This window comes from Saccopteryx leptura, chromosome 3 (genome assembly GCF_036850995.1).
Source record: "Saccopteryx leptura isolate mSacLep1 chromosome 3, mSacLep1_pri_phased_curated, whole genome shotgun sequence".
Lineage (NCBI taxonomy): Eukaryota > Metazoa > Chordata > Mammalia > Chiroptera > Emballonuridae > Saccopteryx > Saccopteryx leptura.
Genome location: NC_089505.1, coordinates 62,509,880 through 62,533,279, shown reverse-complemented (window position 1 = coordinate 62,533,279; position 23,400 = coordinate 62,509,880). Strand labels below are relative to the sequence as shown.

The following is a 23,400-nucleotide window of genomic DNA, read 5'->3' as shown; positions in this document are numbered from 1 at the left end:
TAATTATGAAACTTGTGGGTGTCGTGATTTAACAAGGCTTCCTTAACTATGTAAAAGGCACCGTGATAAATGTACACGATTTTTGTATGTTTCTCTTGGTTTCTTCCTCTTCCTCCCTTTTTGTTGTGATTGTGTAAGGGGAAGAGGAGAAACTCCACTAAAAAGAGTTGTTCGGGTCCCTTAGAGTCTGGAACAGCTCATCTCCTACATCTCTCCTTCGCCTTCCCAGCACTGCCCTGGCTGCCCTCGTCCCAGTGGTGAGGTTGAGGCTACGTGTGTTTGCTGTTGTAGGAGGCGGTGACCTTTAAGGACGTGGCCGTGGTCTTCTCGGAGGAGGAGCTGGGGCTGCTGGCCCCGTCCCAGAGGACGCTGTACCGGGACGTGACCCTGGAGAACTTCAGGAACTTGGTCTCCGTGGGTGAGCACGGGCGCCCTCTACCGTCCCCTTGAGTAGGGTTTCTCAGTCTCGGCGCTGTTGACATTTAGGTCAGATAAATGCCGTGGGGCCTGTCCTGCGCATTTCGGGATGTTTGGTAGCATCCCTGGCCTCTGCCCACTACCTTAAGGCTTCAGGACCCCTTAGAGACCAGAGTTTTCCAGTCTTTGAAACTTAGAGACAAGACATTTCTAGTCTTTGTTCCAAGGTAAACGGTAGATTTTTATAAATTAACTATAAATGATCATTTGAGCTTGGCTATAGCTGGCTCTTTAAACCTTATATATTTATATTTTAAATTGTGGGTCATGATCCGTTGGTGGGTCATGAAATTTAGTAAGCTGTATCAGAGTGTTGGATAAACACTGCTGGGGGGGGGGGGGAGCAGAGCCGTACATCATGGGATTGGGACCTAGATGTTTTAGAATTTTTTACCTTTAATGTTTCAGCTCAATCTTGTCTCTTCACAGGGCATCAGTCCTCTAAACCAGATGTGATAGCCCAGTTGGAGAGAGAGGAAAAGCTTTGGGTGACAGAGATCCAGACTCAAAGAGGTAGGCCTCCAGGGGAGCGCTGCCGCTGGTGTCCTTGAAGTGTCTCTGTCTCCCGGGTGATCTGCTCGCCACACAGGGACCTGGGAACATCAGTCACATCATGTCACTCCTCTGCTTCACACCTTCCGCTGGCTTTTTGTTTCACTCAGAACAAAATCCAGAGGTTGTGGGGAAGAGCTTAGCCTTTAGCAACTTAAGCAGGCAAGTGAGGCGGGGGGATGGACAGCAAGGACCCTGTCAGTCCCCCACACCTTTGTCCCCCACAAATCTAAACTGCAAGGCCCTGTCAGCTTGCAGTCTCCCACAAAAGGGGGATAGAGAGAGGAAGAGAGAGAAACATTGGTTTGTTCCACTTATTATACATTTATTAGTTGATTCTTGTATGTGCCCTGACCTGGAATGGAACCTGCAACCTTGGAGTATCTGGATGAGCTCTAACCAATTAGATACACAGCCAGGGCAGTAATTTCATTTTTAATTTTTTAAATCAAGTGAGAGGCTGGCAGACAGAGACAGATTCCTGCATGTTCCCCAACTGGGGTCCATCCAGCAATCTCTGTCTAAAGCCGATTGCTGCTCCATTGCTTGGCAGCCAAGGCAAGGCTATGGAGCCATCCTCAGTGACTGGGGCCAACTTGCTCATTTGAGCCATGGCTGTAGGAGGGGAAGGGGATCGGGAGGGGTGGAGAAGCAGATGGTCACTTCTTCTGTGTGCCCTGACTAGGAATTGAACCTGGGACTTCCACACGCCAAGCTGATGCTCTACCATTGAGCCAACCAGCCAGGGGCTATTTTTAATTTTTGAGGAGCCCCATACCATTTTCCATAGTAGGTGTACCACTTAACGTTCCCACCAGCAATGCACAAGGGTTCCAATTTGCCATATCCTCGCCAATACTTGTTTGTTTTTTGTTTTTAAATAATAGCCATCCTAATGAGTGTAAAGTGGTATCTCCTTGCTTTGTTTTGCATTTTGCTAATGATTAATGTTAAGCATCTTTTCACATGCATGCTGACCATTTGTGTATCTTTGGAGAAATATATGTTCAAATCTTGTGCCTATTTTTAAAAAGAATTTTTCAATTACAATTTACATTAAATAGCTTGTCCAGGCGGTGGTGTAGTGGATAGAGCGTCGGACTGGAATGCAGAGGACCCAGGTTTGAGACCCCGAGGTCGCCAGCTTGAGTGCGGGTTCATCTGGTTTGAGCAAAGCTTACCAGCTTGAGCCCAAGGTTGCTGGCTCGAGCAAGGGGTCACTCGGTCTGCTGTAGCCCCCCGGTCAAGGCACATATGAGAAAGCAATGAACTAAGGAGCTGCAACAAAGAACTGATGCTTCTCATCTCTCTCCCTTCCTGTCTGTCTGTCCCTATCTGTCCCTCTCTTTGACTTTGTCACACAAAAAAAATTGATATTCAGTATTCTTTGGTATTGGTTTCAGGTATAGTGGTCAGACAGTCATACATTTCACAGAGAATTCCCCCAATGTCTTTTGCTTGTTTTTGAATCAGGGTGTTTGTTTTCTGTTGTTGAGTTTTAGGAGTTCTCTATGTATTCTAAATATTAATCCCATTTCAGATACATGATTTACAAAAATTTTCTCTTATTCTGTCTGATTTTTGTCTGTGGCCTTTTTACTTTGTTTATAGGCCTTTTTATTCTTTATCTTTTTTCTTTCTTTCTTCTTTCCTTTTCTTTTCTTTTCTTTCTTTTTACATAGAGACAGGACCATCAATACAATCATGAATATGCCCTGATCAGGTTTCTTTTTTTTTTTTTTTTTTTTTTTAATTTTTATTTATTTATTTTTAGAGAGGAGAGGGAGAGACAGAGAGAGAGAGAGAAAGAACAGAGAGAGAGAAGGTAGGGAGGAGCAGGAAGCATCAACTCCCATATGTGCCCTGACCAGGCAAGCCCAGGGTTTCGAACCGGCGACCTCAGCATTTCCAGGTTGACGCTTTATCCACTACGCCACCACAGGTCAGGCCTGATCAGGTTTCAAACCAGCAACCTCTGTTCTTTAGGACAGTGCCCTACTCTAACCAACTGAACTATCTGGCCAGGGTCTTTTTATTCTTTTGATGCACAAAAGTTTTTAATTATCACAAGAGCAATTTTTTTTTTCTTTTTGTTGATTTATTGATTCTAGAGAGACGGAGGAAGGGAGCGAGGGAGAGGGAGGGAGAGAGAGAGAGAAAGCAGCATTCATTTTGTTGTTCCACTTTGTTGTGCACCCATTGGTCACTTCTTGCATGTGCCCTGACTGGGGATCAAACCCGCAGCCTTGGTGTATCAGGACCACGCTCGGACTGAGCTGGCCGGCCAGGCTATTGATGATCCTGTCTCTATCTAAAAAGAAAGAAAGAAAAAGAAAAAAGAAGATAAAGAATAACAAGGCCTATAAACAAAGTAAAAAGGCCACAGACAAAAATCAGACAGAATTTTCTTTTGTTGCCTGTGCCTTTGGTGTCATATCTAAGAATTCCCTTCCCAAATGCAATGTCGTGGGGCTTTTGCTCTGTTTTCTCCTAAGATTTGTATAGTTTTAGGTCTTATATCTAGGTCTTTGCATTTTGAATGAATATTTGTATACAGTGTAAGAAAGGGTCTAACTTCATTCTTTTGCATGTGGATATTCATTTTTCCCGGAACCATTTTTTGAAAAGATGGTCCTTTCCTTATTGAGTGATCTTGGCATCCTTGTCTAAAATCATTTGACTCTATATGCCAGTGATAGTCAGCCTGGTCCCTACCGCCCACTAGTGGGTGTTCCAGCTTTCATGGTGGGCGGTAGTGGAGCAACCAAAGTATAAATAAAAAGATAGATTTAACTCTATTAAGTTGTTTTATAAAGATTTATTCTGCCAAACTTAGCGAAAATCTGACATAAAGTACTTGGTAAGTAAGTATTATTATATGCTTTAACTTGCTGTAACTCTGCTTTATAAATTTTATAAATTAAAGTTACTTCCCTACTTTATAAATCACCATTACTGTGGAACCGGTGGGTGGATACAAAAGTGGGCGGTAGGTATAAAAGGTTGACGACCCCTGCTGTCTGCAGTAGTTCATTTCTGGGCTCCCTGGGCTGCTTCCTTGGTGTGTATGTGTGTCTGTCTGTATGTCAGTGCCACACTATAGCTTTATAGTAAATTTTAAAATCAGGGTGTAAGTCTTCCAACTTTTTTCTTGTTTTTCAAAACTGTTTTGGCTAGTTGGGTTCCTGTAAGATTTCATGTGAATTTTAGGATGAGTATGTCTATTTCTGGTGTTGGGATTTTTTTTTTTTAATTAATTTCAGTGAGAGAAGAAGGTGGGGGGAGAGAGATCACTGGTTGCTGAACTCGTGATCAAATGAGCAGCCTCTGTGCTTTGGGACAGTGCTCTAACCAACTGAGCTATTCAGCCAGGGCAGGATTTTTTTTTTTTTAAGATTTTATTGATTTTAGAGAGAGAATGGCCATAAGGGAGGAGCAGGAAGCACCAACTTGTAGTAGTTGCTTCTCCTATGTGCCTTGACCAGGCAAGCCTGGGGTTTTGAACTGGGGACCTCAGTGTTCCAGGTCGATGCTCTATCCACTACATCAGCATGGGTCAGGTGAGATGTTGACAGGGATAGCTTCCAATCTGTAGGTCCTTTTGGGTAACTGTGACATCTTAACAGTATTAAGTCTTCCAGTTCAAGAACATAGGACGTTATTCCATTTTTAATATCTTCTTAATTTTATCAGTGTTTTATAGTGTTTGGTGTACAAATCTTTCACCCTCTTGATTAATTCCTAAGTATTTTATTCTTTTTGAAGCTGTGGTCAATGGAATTGTTTTGTTTTGTTTTTGTCTTCAAACATAATTATTGAATATGTTTGTATTTTATCATGTGCATTTGTTACCTTTTTTTATTCTTCTATTACAGTGAACATTCAATATTTCTTTATATTAGTTTCAGGTGTGCAGCATAGTGGTTAGACAGTCATATAATTTCCAACGTGATCCCCTGATATTTCCAGTGCCCACCTGGCACCATACGTAGTTATTGTAATATTATTGACTATATTCACTGTGCTGTACTTTACTGGAATTATTTTCGTAATTTCCTTTTCAGATTGTTCACTGTGTATAGAAATGCAGCTGATCTTTGTGTGTGGACATTGTGTGGTGCTGCTTTGCTGAATTTATTTATTAGTTTTAACAGGTATTTTTTGTGGAATCCCTATCCCCAGCTAGGCAGTCATCGCTCACCAATCCATCCTATCCTCCCTCTCGCTCTCTACAAATACTTAACCCATCACAGGACCCAGGTGAAGTTCTCTGGTAGAAATGTCAAATAAGACATTTAGAGAAGTCACTGATACAGCTGTGTGAATAAGGAGACTCCTGTGGAGGAAAAGAGAAGAAATCACTGAAACACTGAAACTTTTGCAATTCTGAGAAAGTTCAAGTGTAATTTGTATAAATTGGTAATACCCTTTTTTAAAATTTTATTTATTTATTCATTTTAGAGGGGTGAGAGAGAGAGAGAGAGAGAGAGAGAGAGAGAAGGGGGGGAGGAGCAGGAAGCTTCAACTCCCATATGTGCCTTGACCGGGCAAGGCCAGGGTTTTGAACTGGCAACCTCAGCATTCCAGGTCAACGCTTTATCCACTGTGCCACCACAGGTCAGGCCAATACCCTTTTTTTTTGTAAAAAAAAAATTGTATTTATTGATTTTATGGAGGGGGTGGTAGAGCAAGAAGTGTATCAACTCATAGTTGCTTCACTTTAGTTGTTCATTGGTTGCTTCTCGCATGGGCCTTGACCAGGCAAGCCAGGCTATCAAACTGGCAACCTCAGCATTCCAGGTTGATGTTTTATTCACTGCGCCACCACAGGCCAGGAAATTTGGTAATACTCTAAATTATCATATTTCCCCATGTATTAGATGCTCCCATGTATAACCCGCACCTTAGTTTTGGGGCCCGAAATTTGAAAAAAAAGTATTACATAAAGTTGTTGAACTCAAGTTTTACTCATTATAAAATTCATACAACTCCTCATCTGCACGAAAAACTGGGAAATGCAAGTAAAAAAAACCTACAACTATATAAGACTCACCCAGTTTTTAGACCCCAAATTTTTCAGAAAGGGTGCATCTTATAAAATACGGTAATTTGTCATGAGGATTATAAGAAGCACTTTGTATGCATTTAATCCTTAGGTGATATAAGGGTCTGTTTTTATATAGCTGAAACTTAATGCTTTAGAAAAACATCACATGGTTTGTAAGTGCCTGAGTGGGGAGTTCAGCCTGTTTGCGCTCAGTAGGGCCCTCAGTTAAGCCCGTGACGTTTGTGTGGGCGCCTGACGCGCCACCGTGCCATTGTCCTGCGGGCTCAACAGCCACAAAAGGGGGAGGAGTTACAGATGAAACTCATTTTCATTAGTTAATTCTAAAATTGTGTTTGTGCTTCAATTGGTTAATTGTATAATAAACCACCAAACTGGGGACATACATGGTAAAAATATTTTAATGAGATACAGTTTGTTACAGTTGAGTTGTTTGAACATTCATCACCATACCTTTTCCCGTTGCTTATAAATGGACCCAACAGCGTAAAAAGTCACTGAATTGTCAGCTTCTCCAGCTTTCCCCACACACACACCATGATCTGGATGATGTCCTTTTTCTTCTTCCATGGCTTTGAGGTTTTTTTCTTTTTTTTTTTTCCCTGAAGTTGGAAGCGGGGAGGCAGAGACAGACTCCCCCATGTGCCTGACTGGGATCCACCCGGTATGCCCACTAGGGGGCGATGGTGTGCCCATCTGGGAAGTTGCTCTGTTGCAGCTGGAACTGATGTAGCACCTGAGGTGGAGGTCATGAAGCCATCCTCAGTGCCCGGACCAACTTTGCTCCAATGGAGCCTTGGCTGTGGGAGAGATGGAAAGAAAGGAGAGGGCAAAGGGTAGAGAAGCAAATGGGAGCTTCTCCTGTGTGCCCTGGCCGGGAATCGAACCTATGACTTCCACATGCCGGGCCGACACTCTACTGCTGAGCCAACCAACCAGGGTGGCTTTGAAATTTTTATTTTAGAAATACTGACAATACAAAAGTAATGAAAAGAGTAGAACATAGTCAGACATGTTTATACTGTTTCATCAGATAGCACTGGCCAGTTGGTAGAGTGTTGTCCCGAAAAACCAAGGTTGTGGGTTTGATCCCCAGTCAGGGCACTTACAGGAAGTGAACAATGAATGTACAACTAAGTTGAACAACAAATGAATGCTTCTCTCTCTCTCTCTCTCCCTCTCTCCCTCCTTTTTACATCCTCCTCTTTCCATTCTCTCTTAGTCTGTCTCAATCTCTGTCCCACCCTCCTCTCCTCTTCCTGTTTCTTAAAAAAAAAAATAAAGGAGAAATGAAAAGGCATTGCAGATTGGGATTAAATAACTGCAAACGTTTTAGTGTCCAGGATATTTTGTAAAGACTTCTTATAAGACAAGTCAGTTTTTTAAAATAGACAATGATCTGAACTCAAATACAACACAAAAAAAGATACACAAATCATGATAAACTTGAATAGACACACCTAAAATGGTGTTTAAAATCACCAGTCATTATCAAAACTACAGCAGCCATTACACATCCACTAGAAGAGTTAAAATTGTGAGCAGTGATGACCCCAACTGCAGTCTCACGCATTCCTGGTAGGGCTGCACATGGTACAACCGTGCTGTCCCCAGGCAGCCGTGGCCTGCTCTCGAGCATTCTTTGTGTCTGATTTCTTTCTCTTAGCATGTTTTTGAGATGTGTGTTTCAATAGTTTTTTCCTATTGCTGCACAATATTTCTTTATATGACAATGCCGTATCTTTGTCCACTCACCATTTTGGAGGACTTAGTTTATTTTTGTTTTTTAGCTACTATGACCAAAGCTGCTATGAAAAGTCACATACAGGTTATTTTTTCTCTTGGGTAAATATGTAGGCGTGGAATTACCCTGGTCATTTGGTAGGTGTATGTTTAATTTAAGAAACTCGCGCCTGACCAGGCGGTGGCACAGTGGATAGAGTGTCGGACTGGGATGCAGAGGACCCAGGTTCGAGACCCCAAGGTCGCCAGCTTGAGCGTGGACTCACCTGGATTGAGCAAAGCTCACTAGCTTGGACCCAAAGTCTCTGGCTCGAGCAAGGGGTTACTCGGTCTACCGAAGGCCCGCAGTCAAGGCACATATGAGAAAGCAATCAATGAACAACTAAGGTGTCGCAACAAAAAACTGATGATTGATGCTTCTCATCTCTCTCCATTCCTGTCTGTCTGTACCTATCTATCCCTCTCTCTGTCTCTAAAAAAAAAAAAAAAAAAAAAAAAAAAGAAACTCGCAAGCTTTTTCACAGTAGTTGTACCAATTTGAATTCTCACTAGGAATGCACAAGGGTGCAACTGGGATCATCATTGGTCATAATTTTAGCAATTCTAGAAGGTATGTAAGGGTAGTTTGTTGTGTTGATGAACAGTGATTTTAAACATCATTTCAGGTTTGTCTTTTAGAGTTTGCCTTGCTCATTGGTGTATCTTTCTGTAGTATTTGAGTTGAGATATTTGTCCATTTAAAAAATTGATTTGTCATAATACTGAATTTTAAGAATTCTTGATAAAATATCCTAGACACAGATATATATGTTTGTAGGTATTTTATCCCAATTTTCATTCTCTTTTTATTTATTTAATGGCATCTTACTGTGAACAAATGTCATTTTATTTTATTTTATTTTTTAGAGAGAGAGAGACAGAGACAGACAAAGGAACAGATAGAGACAGATAAGAAGGGAGAGACTTGAGAAGCATCAATTCTTTATTGTGGCACCTTAGTTGTTCATTGCCTTGACCCAGGGAACTCCAGCCAAGCCAGTGACCCCTTGCTCAAGCCAGCGACCTTGGACTTCAAGCCCAGTGACCATGGGGTCACCATCATCTGGTCAGGCCAAATGTCTTTTAATAAGGTGTATTTTTTTAAATTTTATTATTGATTTTAATTTATGGTGTTTACATAGATTCTAGTGTCGCCCCAAATGCATCCCCCCTCCCCCGTATTCCCCTCAACATCTTTCTTGCCCCCCTCCTTATAACGCCCTCCCCCCTTTCCTTCAGGTTTATCCCATCCTATCATCCCCTTTCCCTCTGTCCGCTTTCTCTCTGGTCCCTTTGATCCCTCCTCTGTCTCAATTTCATTCCTCAGTTCACATTGTTCATTGGATTCCTCAAATGAGTGAGGTCATATGATATTTTTCTTTTTCTGCCTGGCTTATTTCACTTAACATAATAGTTTCCATGTCCATCCATGTTGTCACAAAGGTAAGATTTCCTTCTTTTTTATGGTCCCATAGTATTCCATTGTGTGTATGTACCACAGCTTTTCCACTCATCCACTGACGGACACTTGGGCTGTTTCCAGATCTTTGCTATTGTTGTTTTTTTTTTTTTTTTTTTTTTTTTTAAAGATTTTATTTATTCATTATAGAGAGGGGAGGGGGGGGAGCAGGAAGCATCAACTCCCATATGTGCCTTGACCAGGCAAGCCCAGGGTTTTGAACCGACAACCTCAGCATTTCCAGGTTGACGCTTTATCCACTGCGCCACCACAGGTCAGGCCCAGATCTTGGCTATTGTGAGCAATGCTGCCATAAACATCGGGGTGCATTTCTTCTTTTGAAACAGTGCTATGGTGTTCTTAGGCTATATTCCTAAAAGTGGAATGGCTGGGTCAAAAGGCAGTTCCATTTTTAATTTTTTGAGGAATCTCCATACTGTTTTCCACAGTGGCTGCACCAGTCTGCATTCTCACCAGCAGTACAGGAGGGTTCCCTTTTCTCCACACCCTCGTCAGCACTTATTCTGTGCTGTTTTGTTGATGAGCGCAATTCTGACTGGTGTGAGGTGATATCTTGTTGTGGTTTTAATTTGCATTTCTCTAATGATTAGTGATGTTGAACATTTATTCATCTGTCTGATGGCCATCTGTATGTCCTCTGGAGAAGTGTCTATTCATTTCTTTTGCCCATTTTTTGATAGGATTGTTTATCTTCCTGGTGTTGAGTTTTACAAATTCTTTATAAATTTTGGTTATTAACCCCTTATCAGACGTATTGTCAAATAAATATGTTCTCCCATTGTGGTTTTTCTTTTTACTCTGTTCATATTGTCTTTAGTTGTGCAAAAGCTTTTTAGTTTGATATAGTCCCATTTGTTTATCCTTTCTTTTATTTCACTTGCCCATGGAGATAAGTCAGCAAATATATTGCTGCTAGAGATGTCGGAGAGCTTACTGCCTATGTTTTCATCTAAGATGCTTATGATTTCATGGCTTACATTTAAGTCTTTTATCCATTTTGAGTTTACTTTTGTGAATGGTGTAAGTTGGTGGTCTAGTTTCATTTTTTTGCAGGTTGCTGTCCAATTTTCCCAACACCATTTGTTAGACTATCTTTACTCCATTGTATGCTCTTACCTCCTTTGTCAAATATCAATTGACCATAAAGGTGCGGGTTTATCTCTGGGTTCTCTGTTCTGTTCCATTGATCTAGATGCCTGTTCTTATGCCAGTACCAGGCTGTTTTGAGTAAATGGCCTTGTAGTATAACTTGATATCAGGAAGTATACCTCCCACTTTATTCTTTTTCAAGATTGCTATTCGTGTTCTTTTTTGGTTCCATATAAACTTTTGGAATATGTGTTCTATATTTTTGAAGTATGTCATTGGTATTTTAATTGGTATTGCATTGAATTTATAAATTGTTTTGGGTATTGTAGACATTTTAATGATGTTTATTCTTCCTATTGATGAACACGGTATATGCTTCCACTTGTTTGTATTTCTTTTATCAATGTTTTATAATTTTCCGAGTACAGGTTTTTAATCTTCTTGGTTAAATTTACTCCTAGGTACTTTATTTTTTTGTTGCAATAGTGAAGGGATTGTTTCCTTAATTTCTCTTTCAGACAGATCATTGTTGGTGTATAAAAGTGCCTCTGATTTCTGAGTATTAATTTTATATCCTGCCACCTTGCTGAATTTATTTATTAGCTCCAGTAGTTTTTTGACTGAGACTTTAGGGTTTTCTATATACAGTATCATATCATCTGCAAATAATGACAGTTTTCCTTCTTCTTTTCCAATTTGGATGCCTTTTATTTCTTCTTGTCTGATTGCTGTGGCTAGGACTTCCAGAACTATGGTGAGTAAGAGTGGTGAGAGGAGGCACCCCTGCCTTGTTCCTGATCTTAAGGGGATTGCTTTTAATTTTTGCCCATTGAGTATGATGTTGGCTGTGGGCCTGTCATAGATGGCCTTTATCATGTTGAGGTATGTTCCCTGTATTCCCACTTTGCTAAGAATTTTGATCATAAAAGGTTGCTGGATTTTATCAAATGCTTTTTCTGCATCTATTGAAATTATCATGTGGTTTTTCTCCTTCCTTTTGTTTATATGATGAATCATATTGATAGATTTGCAAATATTGTACCAGCCTTGCCTCCCCAGAATAAATCCCACTTGATCATGATGTATAATTTTTTTCATATATTGCTGGATTCGGTTTGCTAGTATTTTGTTGAGAATTTTAGCATCTAAATTTATCAGGGATATTGCCCTATAATTTTCTTTCTTTGTGTTGTCTTTGCCTGGTTTTGGAATCAGGATTATGCTTGCCTCATAAAAGGAGCTTGGAAGTCTTCCTAACTCTTGAATTTTTTGAAATAGCTTGAGAAGGATAGGAGTTAGTTCTTTGAATATTTGGTAGGATTCACCTGTGAAGCCATCTGGCCCACAGCTTTTGTTTGTTGGGAGTTTTTTTTTTGTTTTGTTTTGTTTTAAATTTTATTTATTTATTTATTTTTTACAGAGACAGAGAGTGAGTCAGAGAGAGGGATAGACAGGGACAGACAGACAGGAATAGAGAGAGATGAGAAGCATCAATCATTAGTTTTTCACTGCGTGCTGCAATACCTTAGTTGTTCATTGATTGCTTTCTCATATGTGCCTTGACTACAGGCCTTCAGCAGACCCAGTAACCCCTTGCTGGAGCCAGCGACCTTGGGTTCAAGCTGGTGAGCTTTTGCTCAAACCAGATGAGCCCGCACTCAAGCTGGTGACCTCGGGGTCTTGAACCTGGGTCTTCTGCATCCCAATCCGACACTCTATCCACTGCTCCACCGCCTGGTCAGGCTGTTGGGAGTCTTTTGATAACTGTTTCTATCTCAAGGGAGTTTTTTTGATAACTGTTTCTATCTCAATTGTTGTAATCGGTCTGTTTAGGTTTTCTGATTCTTCCAGATTGATTTTTGAGAGATTATATGTTTCAAGGAATTTGTCCATTTCACCTAAGTTGTCTAATTTTTTGGCATACAGTTCTTCATAGTATTTTTTTGCAATTCTTTGTATTTCTGTTGTGTCATTTGTTATATCTGCACTGTTATTTCTAATTTTATTTATTTGAGTCCTCTCTCTTTTTTTCTCGGTGAGTCTGGTTAAAGGCTCATTGATCTTTTTTACCTTTTCAAATAACCAGTTCTTGGTTTCATTGATCCTCTGTATTGTTTTTTTAGCCTCTATGTCATTTATTTCTACTCTGATCTTTATTAATTCCTTCTTTCTACTACCTCTGTGCTTTACTTGCTATTCTTTTTCTTGTTCTTTTAGATGCAGGGTTAAGTTGTTTATTTGAGCTTTTTGTAGCTTCTTAAGGTATGCCTGTAATGCTATGAATTTCCCTCTCAGTATGTGTCCCATACTGTGTCCCATAAATTTTGAGTTGTTTGTTCATTATCATTTGTTCCTAAGAATTTTTATATTTCTTTTTTGATCTCATTGTTAACCCATTCGTTATTTAATAACATGCTATTTAGTTTCCAAGTGTTTGAGTATTTTTTAGTTTTTCTGTTGTAGTTGATTTCTAGTTTCATGCCATTGTGATCAGAGAAAGTGCTCGATATGATTTCAATCTTCTTAATTTTGTTGAGACCCCTTTTGTGCTTTAACATGTGGTCTATCCTAGAGAATATACCATGAGCACTTGAAAAGAATATATATTCTCCTGCTTTAGGGTGAAAGGTTCTAAAGATATCTATTAAATCCAGTTGATCTAGTATGTCCTTTAAGTGTGCTGTTTCTTCATTAATTTTCTTTCTTGAGGATCTATCTAGTGATGTTAGTGGTATATTAAAATCCCCTACTATTATAGTATTGCTGTTGATCTCACTCTTTATAGCCATCAAAGTCTGCTTTATATATTTAGGCGCTCCTATATTAGGTGCATAGATATTTATAATGGTCATATCCTCTTGTTGTATTACTCCCTTTATCATTATGCAGTGATCTTCTTTTCTCTTACTATAGCCTTTGTTTTAAAGTCTGTTTTGTCAGATACAAGTCTTGCTACTTCACCTTTTTTTTCATTTCCACTTACATGAAATATTTTTTTCCAACTTTTTACTTTCAGTCTATGTGTATCTTTTGTTTTGAGGTGGGTCTCTTGTAGACAGCATATGTACGGGTCCTGTTTCCTTATCCATGCAGCTACCCTATGTCTTTTGATTGGATCATTTAATCCATTTACATTTAAGGTTATTATTGATATGTAGTTGTTTATTGCCATTTTATTATTTTTTTAAAGAGTACTTTTACTTTTTTTTTTTTTTTTTACAAAGAGCGAGAGTCAGAGAGAGGGATAGATAGGGATAGACAGACAGGAACGCCGAGAGATGAGAAGCATCAATCATCAGTTTTTCGTTGTGGCACTGTAGTTGTTCATTGATTGCTTTCTCATATGTGCCTTGACCATGGGGCTACAGCAGACTGAGTAGCCCCTTGCTCAAGCCAGCAACCTTGGGTCCAAACTGGTGAGCTTTTCTCAAACCAGATGAGCCTGTGCTCAAGCTGGTGACCTTGAGGTCTTGAACCTGGGTCCTCTGCATCCCAGTCCGATGCTCTATCCACTGCGCCACCACCTGGGTAGGTGCGATTTTATTCTTTAAAGCTACATTCTTCTTTTACTCTATTCTTTTTCCCCTTTGGTCTGTTTATAACAGGCCCCTTAATATTTCCTGCAGCATTGGTTTGGTTGTAATGAGTTTCTTGAGTTTTTTTTTGTCTGGAAGCTTTTTATTTCTCCTTCAATTTTAAACAGTAGCCTTGCTGGATAAAGAATTCTTGGTTGGCCAGATCTGTGGTGGCGCAGTGGATAAAGCGTCGACCTGGAACGCTGAGGTCGCTGGTTTGAAACCCTGCACTTGTCTGGTCAAGGCACATATGGGAGTTGATGCTTCCTGTTCCTCCCCCCTTCTCTTTCTCTGACTCTCTCACTCTCTCGCCTATCTAAAATGAATAAATTTTTTTAAAAAAAGAAGTCTTGGTTGTAGGCTCTTATTCTGCATTACTTTGAATATTTCTTGCCATTTCATTCTGGCCTCAAGTGTTTCTGTTGAGAAGCTGGATGTCATCCTTATGGGGAATCCTCTGTAGGTAATAGACTGCTTTTCTCTTACAGCTTTTAGTATTCTTTCTTTATCTCTTAGCTTTGGTATTTTAATTATGATGTGTCTTGGTGTAGATTTCTTTGGGTTTCTCTGTAATGGAATTCTCTGTGCTTCTTGAACCTGTGTGAGTTTTTCCTGCATCAGTTTAGGGAAGTTTTCAGCTATAATTTCTTCGAACAAGGTCTCTGTCCCTTGTTCTGTCTCTTCTTCTTCAGGAACCCCTATGATGCGATGTTATTTCTCTTCATGTTGTTACAGAGCTCTCTTAGAGTTTCCTCAGATTTTTTGAGTCTCTTTTCTTTTTGCTGCTCTGCTTCCGTGCCTTCGTTTATCGTGTCCTCTAACTCACTGATTCGATCCTCAGCTTCATCTATTCTGCTTTTAATTCCTTCCATTGTGGTCTTCATTTCTGATATTGTATTTGTCATTTCTGACTGATTCATTCTTATTTATTTATTTATTTTTTTTACAGAGACAGAGAGAGAGTCAGAGAGAGGGATAGACAGGGACAGACAGACAGGAACGGAGGGAGATGAGAAGCATCAACCATTAGTTTTTCATTGTGCATTGCGACACCTTAGTTGTTCATTGACTGCTTTCTCATATGTGTCTTGACCACGGGCCTTCAGCAGACCAAGTAACCCCTTGCTCGAGCCAGTGACCTTGGGTCCAAGCTGGTGAGCTTTTTGCTCAAGCTAGATGAGCCTGCGCTCAGGCTGGTGACCTCGGGGTCTCGAACCTGGGTCGTCGGCATCCCAGTCCGATGCTCCATCCACTGTGCCACCGCCTGGTCAAGCTCTTTTTTATTATTTCAGTGTCCTTTTTTATACTTGCTATTTTTTTATTTAGGTGCTTGTTATGTCCATTGTTGTTCTAAGATCTTTGAGCATCCTAACAATCATTATTTTAAACTCTGCATCTGGTAATTTGGTTATATCTGACTCATTTAAGTCCTTTTCTGGGGATTTCTCTTTATTCATCTGGGTTGCATTTCTCTGCCTTCTCATTTTGTCTGTGTATAAGAAAGGTGTGGCCACAGGAGTCCTGTGGGTGTGTTCTCGGTGTTCCTTAAGTGTGGTCTGTCTGCAGGCCCGCCACCCCTCTGCCACTGCCTCGGGCGTTCGGGAATGGGCATTGCCAGTGCCAGCCCACTGTAGCAGTCGCTGTGGTTTCCACCTCTCCTTCGCGGGCAGGGCTGTGTTCATGAGCCCGGGCTACAAGCCCTGGCCGGCCTCCCTCAGCCTTCGCCCCACCCCTGCGGGCAAGGCATGTGCCCGTGCCACGCTGGGGCCACAAGCCTTGGCATCGTGGGCTGGGCTGCGCACCTATGCTCAGCCTCGGGTCTTCGTCGGTTCCCTGGCTTTCGCCTTGCTCCTGCGGGCGGGACTGCTCTTGCTCACCCTGCCCGCAGTATCGGGTTGGACCGCTTTTGTGCACCCCTTCTGCCCCCACGGCCACCCTTAGCCTCCGCCCCTGCCGGGCAGGACTGCACTCACACTGGGCCTCAGTTGTGGCCTCCTGGCTTCCGCCTCTGCTGACGGGACTGTGCTTCTGCGTCCTGCTGCCGCCCACCCTCCAGTGAACTCTCAGCAGTGTGGGTGGGGGCGATGCAGCTCAGACCTTAGCACTCAATACTGTATCCCTGATGGTTCCCTCCTTCTAAGCGACTCTGCTCTGAGTGCAGCAGGAGAGCTTCTGTTTGGCTGGTTTCCTGCTTCTCTTTGCTGGTATTGCTGGTTCCAGGGGAAATGTTCACTTTAGATTTGAGGAGTGACTCAGCCCAGGGGTTAAGGTGGCTGTCCCTGAAAGTGTTTCTCCCTGTGCCTCCTAGATTACACTCTCTTCCTACTACTCCGGTCCTCTCTTCTCTCCCCATCTCCCATTGTCCCGGGTGATAGTTGTGAGAGAGGTTTTCTGTGAGATCACTTTAAGAAGAATCTTGGGTCTGAGAAATCTGTCTCTTTCTCACAAAGAGTATCCTGACTTGTTCTGCGGCTAAATACTGTCCATACGCCTCTTCTAGGCTCTGGGGCTGCAGGCTGGGGCTTTGTTCCTGGGGCTCAGGACCCTCCCCTCTCTGCTAAACTCACTTCCCGCCATGCGAGTCCCTCCGGGCTGCAGTTCGCTCCCGGGAGCTGGGCAGCCCTCTCTGCATTTCTGCTTTTCCAACCAGTCTCAGTGTGGCTTCTTCGGTGTTCCTTGGTTAAAGAGTCCTCTTAGTTTAGTCCAAAGTTGGTTTTTCCAGATGATGGTTCTTAAGATTAAGTTGTAATCCACTTTGGTTCTGGGAGGTGGAAGTTGGTACGTCTATCTACTTCATTGCCATCTTGCCGCTCGTGTATTTTGTGTGTGTGTGTGTTTTCTCACAAATCTTTGCCAACCTGAATGTTGCAAAGAATTTATTCTATGCCCCCCCCAAGTTGTTTTATAGTTTAGGTTATGGTCTATTTTGAGCTAAATAGTTGTTTGTGTATGGTGTGAGATAAGGGTTAAGATTCTTTTTTTTTTTAAGTGATACCAAGTTTTCTAGCTCTGTTTATTGAAAAGACTAGTTTTCCATATTAAATTACCTTGGCATCTCTGTCAAATTAATTGGCCATATATATATATATATATATATATATATATATATGTTAGTCTATTTCTATATTCTATTCTTTTCCTTTGTTCTTTATGTAGTTCGCTAATTCTTTTTTTTTTTTTTTTTTTATTTTTCAGAAGTTGGAAATGGGGAGGTAGTCAGACAGACTCCCGCATGCGCCCAACTGGGATCCACCCGGCACACCCACCAGGGGGCGATGCTCTGCCCATCTGGGGCATCGCTCTGTTGCAACCAGAGCCATCCTAGCGCCTGAGGCAGAGGCCAAGGAGCCATCCCCAGCACCCGGGCCATCTCTGCTCCAGTGGAGCCTTGGCTGCGGGAGGGGAAGAGAGAGACAGAGAGGAAGGAAGGGGGGGTGGAGAAGCAAATGGGCTCTTCTCCTATGTACCCTGGCCGGGAATCGAACCCGGGACTCCTGCACGCCAGGCCGATGCTCTACCACTGAGCCAACTGGCCAGGGCCTAGTTCGCTAATTCTTAGCAGACATTAATGAGGCGTCAATTGATCCCAGATCTGACACTATGTACCTGGATTTCACATCAGATTCCACAGTTAAGAGCTCAGTCCTACAAGACTGATCTGCTGCCCTAAAGACACTAATCTCAAGTCCAGGATATCACCTGTGCTTCTGACCAACTGGTTGTAGATAGGAGGTTCCTAGAAATTCCTCCTTTGGCTCAATACTTTCCTACAGCAGCTCCCAGAACTCAGAAAACCATTTTACTTACTAGATTGCCAGTTTATTACTAAAGGATATATCTCAGGAATGGCCAGATGGAAGAGATGCATAGGGCAGGTAGGAGGGAGGGGTGGAGGGCTTCCAAGGGCTCTGGGCCCTGCTCTCTGTGTGTGACTGAGCAGTGGTGGTGAGCTCAATGCCTGCTGCTTACAGAGAAGCCAAGTTAGAGGCAGATGTTCACAGAGAAAAAGAGATAAATTCATCAGACTAGCAAGATGAGACCAGAGATTAACCTCAAATTAGTCTTCTTAAAGAAAGGCTTAGGACCAGTTTTAAGAGGTGAGGATAAGGAGAGGTTATATTCTAACCCTGGGGGTCGGATGGGTAGTCTTATAACTAAGCCATCTAAGTTTAGGGATGTGGCAGGGGAGAGAGAGAACAATGGAATTCTAGTCTGGCAGAGTTTGATTTATTCCCTTGTGTGTCCCAATTGGGTCCCTGGACTGAATCTTATTACAGACAGACCCCTGGCTTCTTAATGGGCTCCAGGTGGTAAAAGTGGCATCTCTGCTACTTGAGTTCTGTGAATTTTGGTTCCTCTGTGCTCTTGAGTTCAGCCTAGGGGTTATTGAACTGTAAACTGCAGCTGTCTGATCCAGCCTGGTCTGGTTTCCTGCACCCTGAGGAGGCCTGCTGTTTATCTCCTCCCTGAAAGACATTTAAACCAAAATAAAAACAAAATATTAGGGTCTGTTTTCGGCTGCATCTATCTCCACATGGTCACCAACCCAGAAGCTCCCCGAAACCCCACCTTTGTGTGTTTCCAGAGGCTTCGCTCTATAGCCTAGATTGATTCAATTAGCAACCACTGGTGATTCGGCCTCCTGTCCTCTCCCCTGTCCTTATTTCCCCATCTCCCCTTCTCCAGAGGTCGGGTTTGGGACTGAAAGTTCCAACTCTCCAATCACAGTTGGTTACGCTTGCAACCAACTCTCATCTTTATATGCTTGCCAAAGGTCACCCCATTAACAAAAACTCCCTGTGGTTCAAAGGGGCTTATTATAAATAATAACAAGACACCCATTTCCCCTTTATGCATCTGAAGCCATTTCAGGAATTGAGGTTAAAAGACCAAATATTGTAGCAAATGATGCTCCCACTGCTCATATCACTGAAGACATTCTAAGGGTTTAGTGAGATGTGAGCCAGGAACCATGGACAAAGAACAAAATGTATAGTGATTATAAATCACAATATTCTATCTTACGGTGCTTGGTATACAGGAATTACTTTTATTTTTAAGTTAGAGGAGGGGAGATAGACTTCCACATGCACCCTGACCAGGATCCACCCAGCAACCCCCATCTAGAGCTGAAGCTCAAATCAAACGAGCTATCCTCAGTGCCCAGGCCAACGCTCAGACCAGTTGAGCTACGAGAGGGGAAAAGAGAGAGAATGGGGAGAGGGAGGGGAAGAGAAGCAGATGGTCACTTCTCATGTGTGCTCTGACCGGGAATTGAACCTGGTATGTCAGCACACTGACTGATGCTCTATCCACTGAGCCAACAAGCCAGGGCCAGGAATTACGTATTTAAAATTTTTCAGCAGTGTTACTTTTTGATGCAATATAAATGGAATTGTTTTTTAATTTCATTTTTCAATTATTTGCTTCTATAGGAATAGGAATACAATTGATTTTGAACATAAACCTTGTAGCCTGCAACCTTCCTATATTCACCTATTGTAGAAGCATTTCTGTGCATTCTTAAAGACTTTCTATGTATAAAGTCAGAACCTCTGTGTAAAGCCAGTAGCCATGGCCACCATCACAGCCACCTGGCCCGTGCAGGTTCTAATATGATTCAGACAGACGGTAATGAAACAACGGAGCCAAGAACTGGTGGGCCAAAAGTATGTTATCATAGGTGCAAAAAGACAGTGGACACGCTCAGTTAAGGTAGAGATTGATTTGTCGGCAAAGAGACTGACCTAGGACATCACTGCCCACCATGACTCACTTTTAGTCCAGAAGTTTTCATGTCAGACCATCCTGTGTGGTTACTTTCAGTCTCTGAGTTTGTAAGACTCACCAGCAGGCCTTCCCTGAGCTTGTCAGGTTCAGCATGTGGCCCCTGTTCCATCCACAGCCCTTTCGTCATAAAATGCCTAATAGTGCCTGACCAGGCGGTGGCGCAGTGGAAAGAGTGTCGGACTGGGATGCAGAGGACCCAGGTTCGAGACCCCGAGGTCGCCAGCTTGAGCGTGGGCTCATCTGGTTTGAGCAAAAGCTCACCAGCTTGGACCCAAGGTCGCTGGCTTGAGCAAGGGGTTACTCAGTCTGCTGAAGGCCCTCGGTCAAGGCACATATGAGAAAGCAATCAATGAACAACTAAGGTGTTGCAACGCGCAATGAAAAACTAATGATTGATGCTTCTCATCTCTCTCTGTCCCTGTTTATCCCTCTCTCTGACTCACTCTCTGTCTCTGTAAAAAAAAAAAAAAAATCCCTAATAGTGCTCTTTTGTAAAGTTGGGTTTGTCCGATAGCCACTCAATCTTTCTAAGGCTCTGCATGGTATAGTTGTATGATGTTTTCTTCTATTTTTTTCTTTTGCTTATTTGTATTTAAAATGCATCTTTCTGACAGCATGTAGTTTAATTTTGCTTTTTACGTACACTGCCAATCTCTGCCTTTTGGTTTGTGGGCAGTCCTTGTCCATATAAGGTAGTTATTGACACGGGTGTGATTACGCTTATCCCATATCGCCTTTTGGGGGGTGGACACCACATCAAATGTTTTTCTTGTGCCCTGGCCAGTTGGCTCAGCGGTAGAGCGTTGGCCTAGCGTGCGGAGGACCCGGGTTCGATTCCCGGCCAGGGCACACAGGAGAAGCGCCCATTTGCTTCTCCACCCCTCCGCCGCGTCTTCCTCTCTGTCTCTCTCTTCCCCTCCCGCAGCCAAGGCTCCATTGGAGCAAAGATGGCCCGGGCGCTGGGGATGGCTCTGTGGCCTCTGCCTCAGGCGCTAGAGTGGCTCTGGTCGCAACATGGCGACGCCCAGGATGGGCAGAGCATCACCCCCTGGTGGGCAGAGCACCGCCCCTGGTGGGCGTGCCGGGTGGATCCCGGTCGGGCGCATGCGGGAGTCTGTCTGACTGTCTCTCCCCGTTTCCAGCTTCAGAAAAATGCAAAAAAAAAAAAATAATAATAATGTTTTTCTTTTTCTGGATTCTCTGGGTAAATCAAGCAATCTTTAGTATTACACTTCCATGTCTCTGTTGGCTTCTGCTCCGCCAGGCTCTGGGGGTCTTCCCTCTGCCTGAGGAGGAGCCGTACCTCGGACACGGGCTGACCCCACAGTCGGGCTGGCTCTGGGGATCTCCTTGCCTTTGATTTTCCTCCCCTAAATTTCCAGTGGGATTTCTAGCCCTGAGTCCTGACCGGTAGCAATTTAAAGTGTGTGGTTAAGTCACACACTCAGTCAGAAGAAAATCAGAACCACAGCTCTCACCAGTATCAGCCAGGGATTGGTGGAAACTGTTCACAGGGAGGACCCTCCTGTGCCTTTCTGGCTTCCAGAATGTCCACCCTGAATTTCCAACTGTTTCCCAGCCTTAAACTCTGCCCTTTTCCCTCTTGAACTCTTTTGCTGCCAGATCTGGGGTTTGGTAAGTTTGCAGAACACATCAAAGCAGTTCTTACGAGCCCTACAAAACCTCCTGTCCCTTTGTAATCTTCCCCTCGCCTCACTTTCTTGTCTCAGCCTCTGTAGAGAGGCAAGCGCTGACCTACTTCCAGTCCCTGTACATTAGTGTAAGATTTCTAGAATTCTTGATAGATGAAATCAATCAGGCTGTGTTGTATTTTTTGGTCTGTCTGGTTTTACTCAGTATAGTTTGAGATTCACCCATGCTGTGGCTTATATCGTTTATTCTTTTTTAAAAAAAAATAAAATTAATTGTACTGATTTTAGAGAAGAAGGAAGAGAGAGAGAGAGAGAGAGAGAGAGAGACGGGAACATCAATCTATTCCTGCATGTGCCTTGACCGAGGATCAAACTCACAACCTCTGTGCTTTGGGATGATGCTCTCTAACCAATTGAGCTGTCTGGTTGGGGCTAGTTTATTATTTTTTATTGTTGAATAGTATTCCATTGTCTGGATCTATCTCAGTTTGTTTATTCATTTCCACCTTTTCACTGGTGTTAAATTTTTTTTACAGAAGTATTTGTATGGCCATAGACCTTCATTTTTCTTGGTAAGATTCTGGTGTAGAATGATTGGATCATATAGTTAGTGTATGTTATTTTTATTTTTATTTTCTGTTGTGTATGTATATATAATATATATTTTTAAAATAGATTTTATTTTGGCCCTGGCCAGTTGGTTCAGTGGTAGAATGTCAGCCTGGCGTGCAGGAGTCCCGGGTTCGATTCCCACAGGGCACACAGGGAAGCACCCATCTGTTTCTCCACCCCTCCCCCTCTCCTTCCTCTCTGTCTCTCTCTCTCTCTTCTCCTCCCACAGCCAAGGCCTCATTGGAGCAAAGTTGGCCCGGGCGCTGAAGATGGCTCCCTGGCCTCTGCCTCAGGTGCTAGAATGGCTCTGGTTGCAACAGAGCAACGCCCCAGATGGGCAGAGCATTGCCCCCTGGTGGGCATGCAGGGTGGATCCCAGTCGGGCGCATGCGGGAGTCTGTTTGACTGCCTCCCCGTTTCCAGCTTCAGGAAAAAAAAAAGATTTTATTTTGCCCTGGCTGGATAGTTCAGTTGGTTAGAGTGTCATCCTGGTACGCTAAAGTTGTAGAGTTGATCCCCAGCCAGGGAACATATGAGAATCAGCCAATAAATGCATAAACAAGTGTAACAACAAATTTTAATGTTTCTCTTTTTCTCTTTCTCTCCCTCCCTTCCTCTCTCCAGAATCAAAAATGAAATTAAAAAATTTTTAATTTAATTTTTCAAAGCACTTTTATGTTCCCAGCAAAGCTGAGAAGAGAACGGAGTCCCCGTAGACCACATATACACAGGCTCCCTACTCTCAACATCCTGCATCCGAGGGAACCCTTGTGACAGCTGCTGGGCCTACACTGACACATCACCACCCAGAGTCCGTAGTTCACATGGGACTTCACGCTTGTACATTCTGTGGGTTCAGACAGATTTATAATGACAAGTATACACCGTCATACAGACTAGGTTGTTGCCTGAAAATATCCTTGGGCTCCAACTACTAATATCTCTTCACTCCCTCACGCCTGGCAACCACTGATCTCTGCCTTCCTGTCCCAGAGCGTCCTACAGTGGGAACTGCACAGCAGCGGCCTTTGCAGAGTGGCTTCCCACTCAGGAGTGTGCATGTGTATTTCCTTCCTCTTCATGACTTCACAGCTCATTTCTACTTAGCACTGAAAAATAATCCATTGTCTAGATGTAACTCGGTTTTTTATCCATTCATCTTGGTTGCTTCCAAGTTTTGGAAATTATGAAACCATATCTGTGATTGACATTTGTGGGGACATTAAATTTTCAACTTGTTTGGGTCAATGCTAAGGAACACCATTGCTGGATAGTGTGATAAGAGGATAGTTTGGGGAGAAACGGCCGCCCTGTCTTCCAGTGGCC

At 42.7% G+C, this 23,400-nt stretch overlaps 1 protein-coding gene across 1 annotated transcript in view; it reads left to right on the top strand.

Annotated features, from left to right (window-relative positions):
• ZNF235 (zinc finger protein 235) overlaps window positions 1–23,400 on the top strand; it is a 39,722-nt gene that overhangs the window by 6,417 nt on the left and 9,905 nt on the right. Inside the window, exons 3-4 of the mRNA XM_066373704.1 lie at window positions 292–418; window positions 907–990. Of these exons, the coding sequence (XP_066229801.1) occupies window positions 292–418; window positions 907–990 (211 nt within the window). The remainder of the gene's footprint in view (window positions 1–291; window positions 419–906; window positions 991–23,400) is intronic.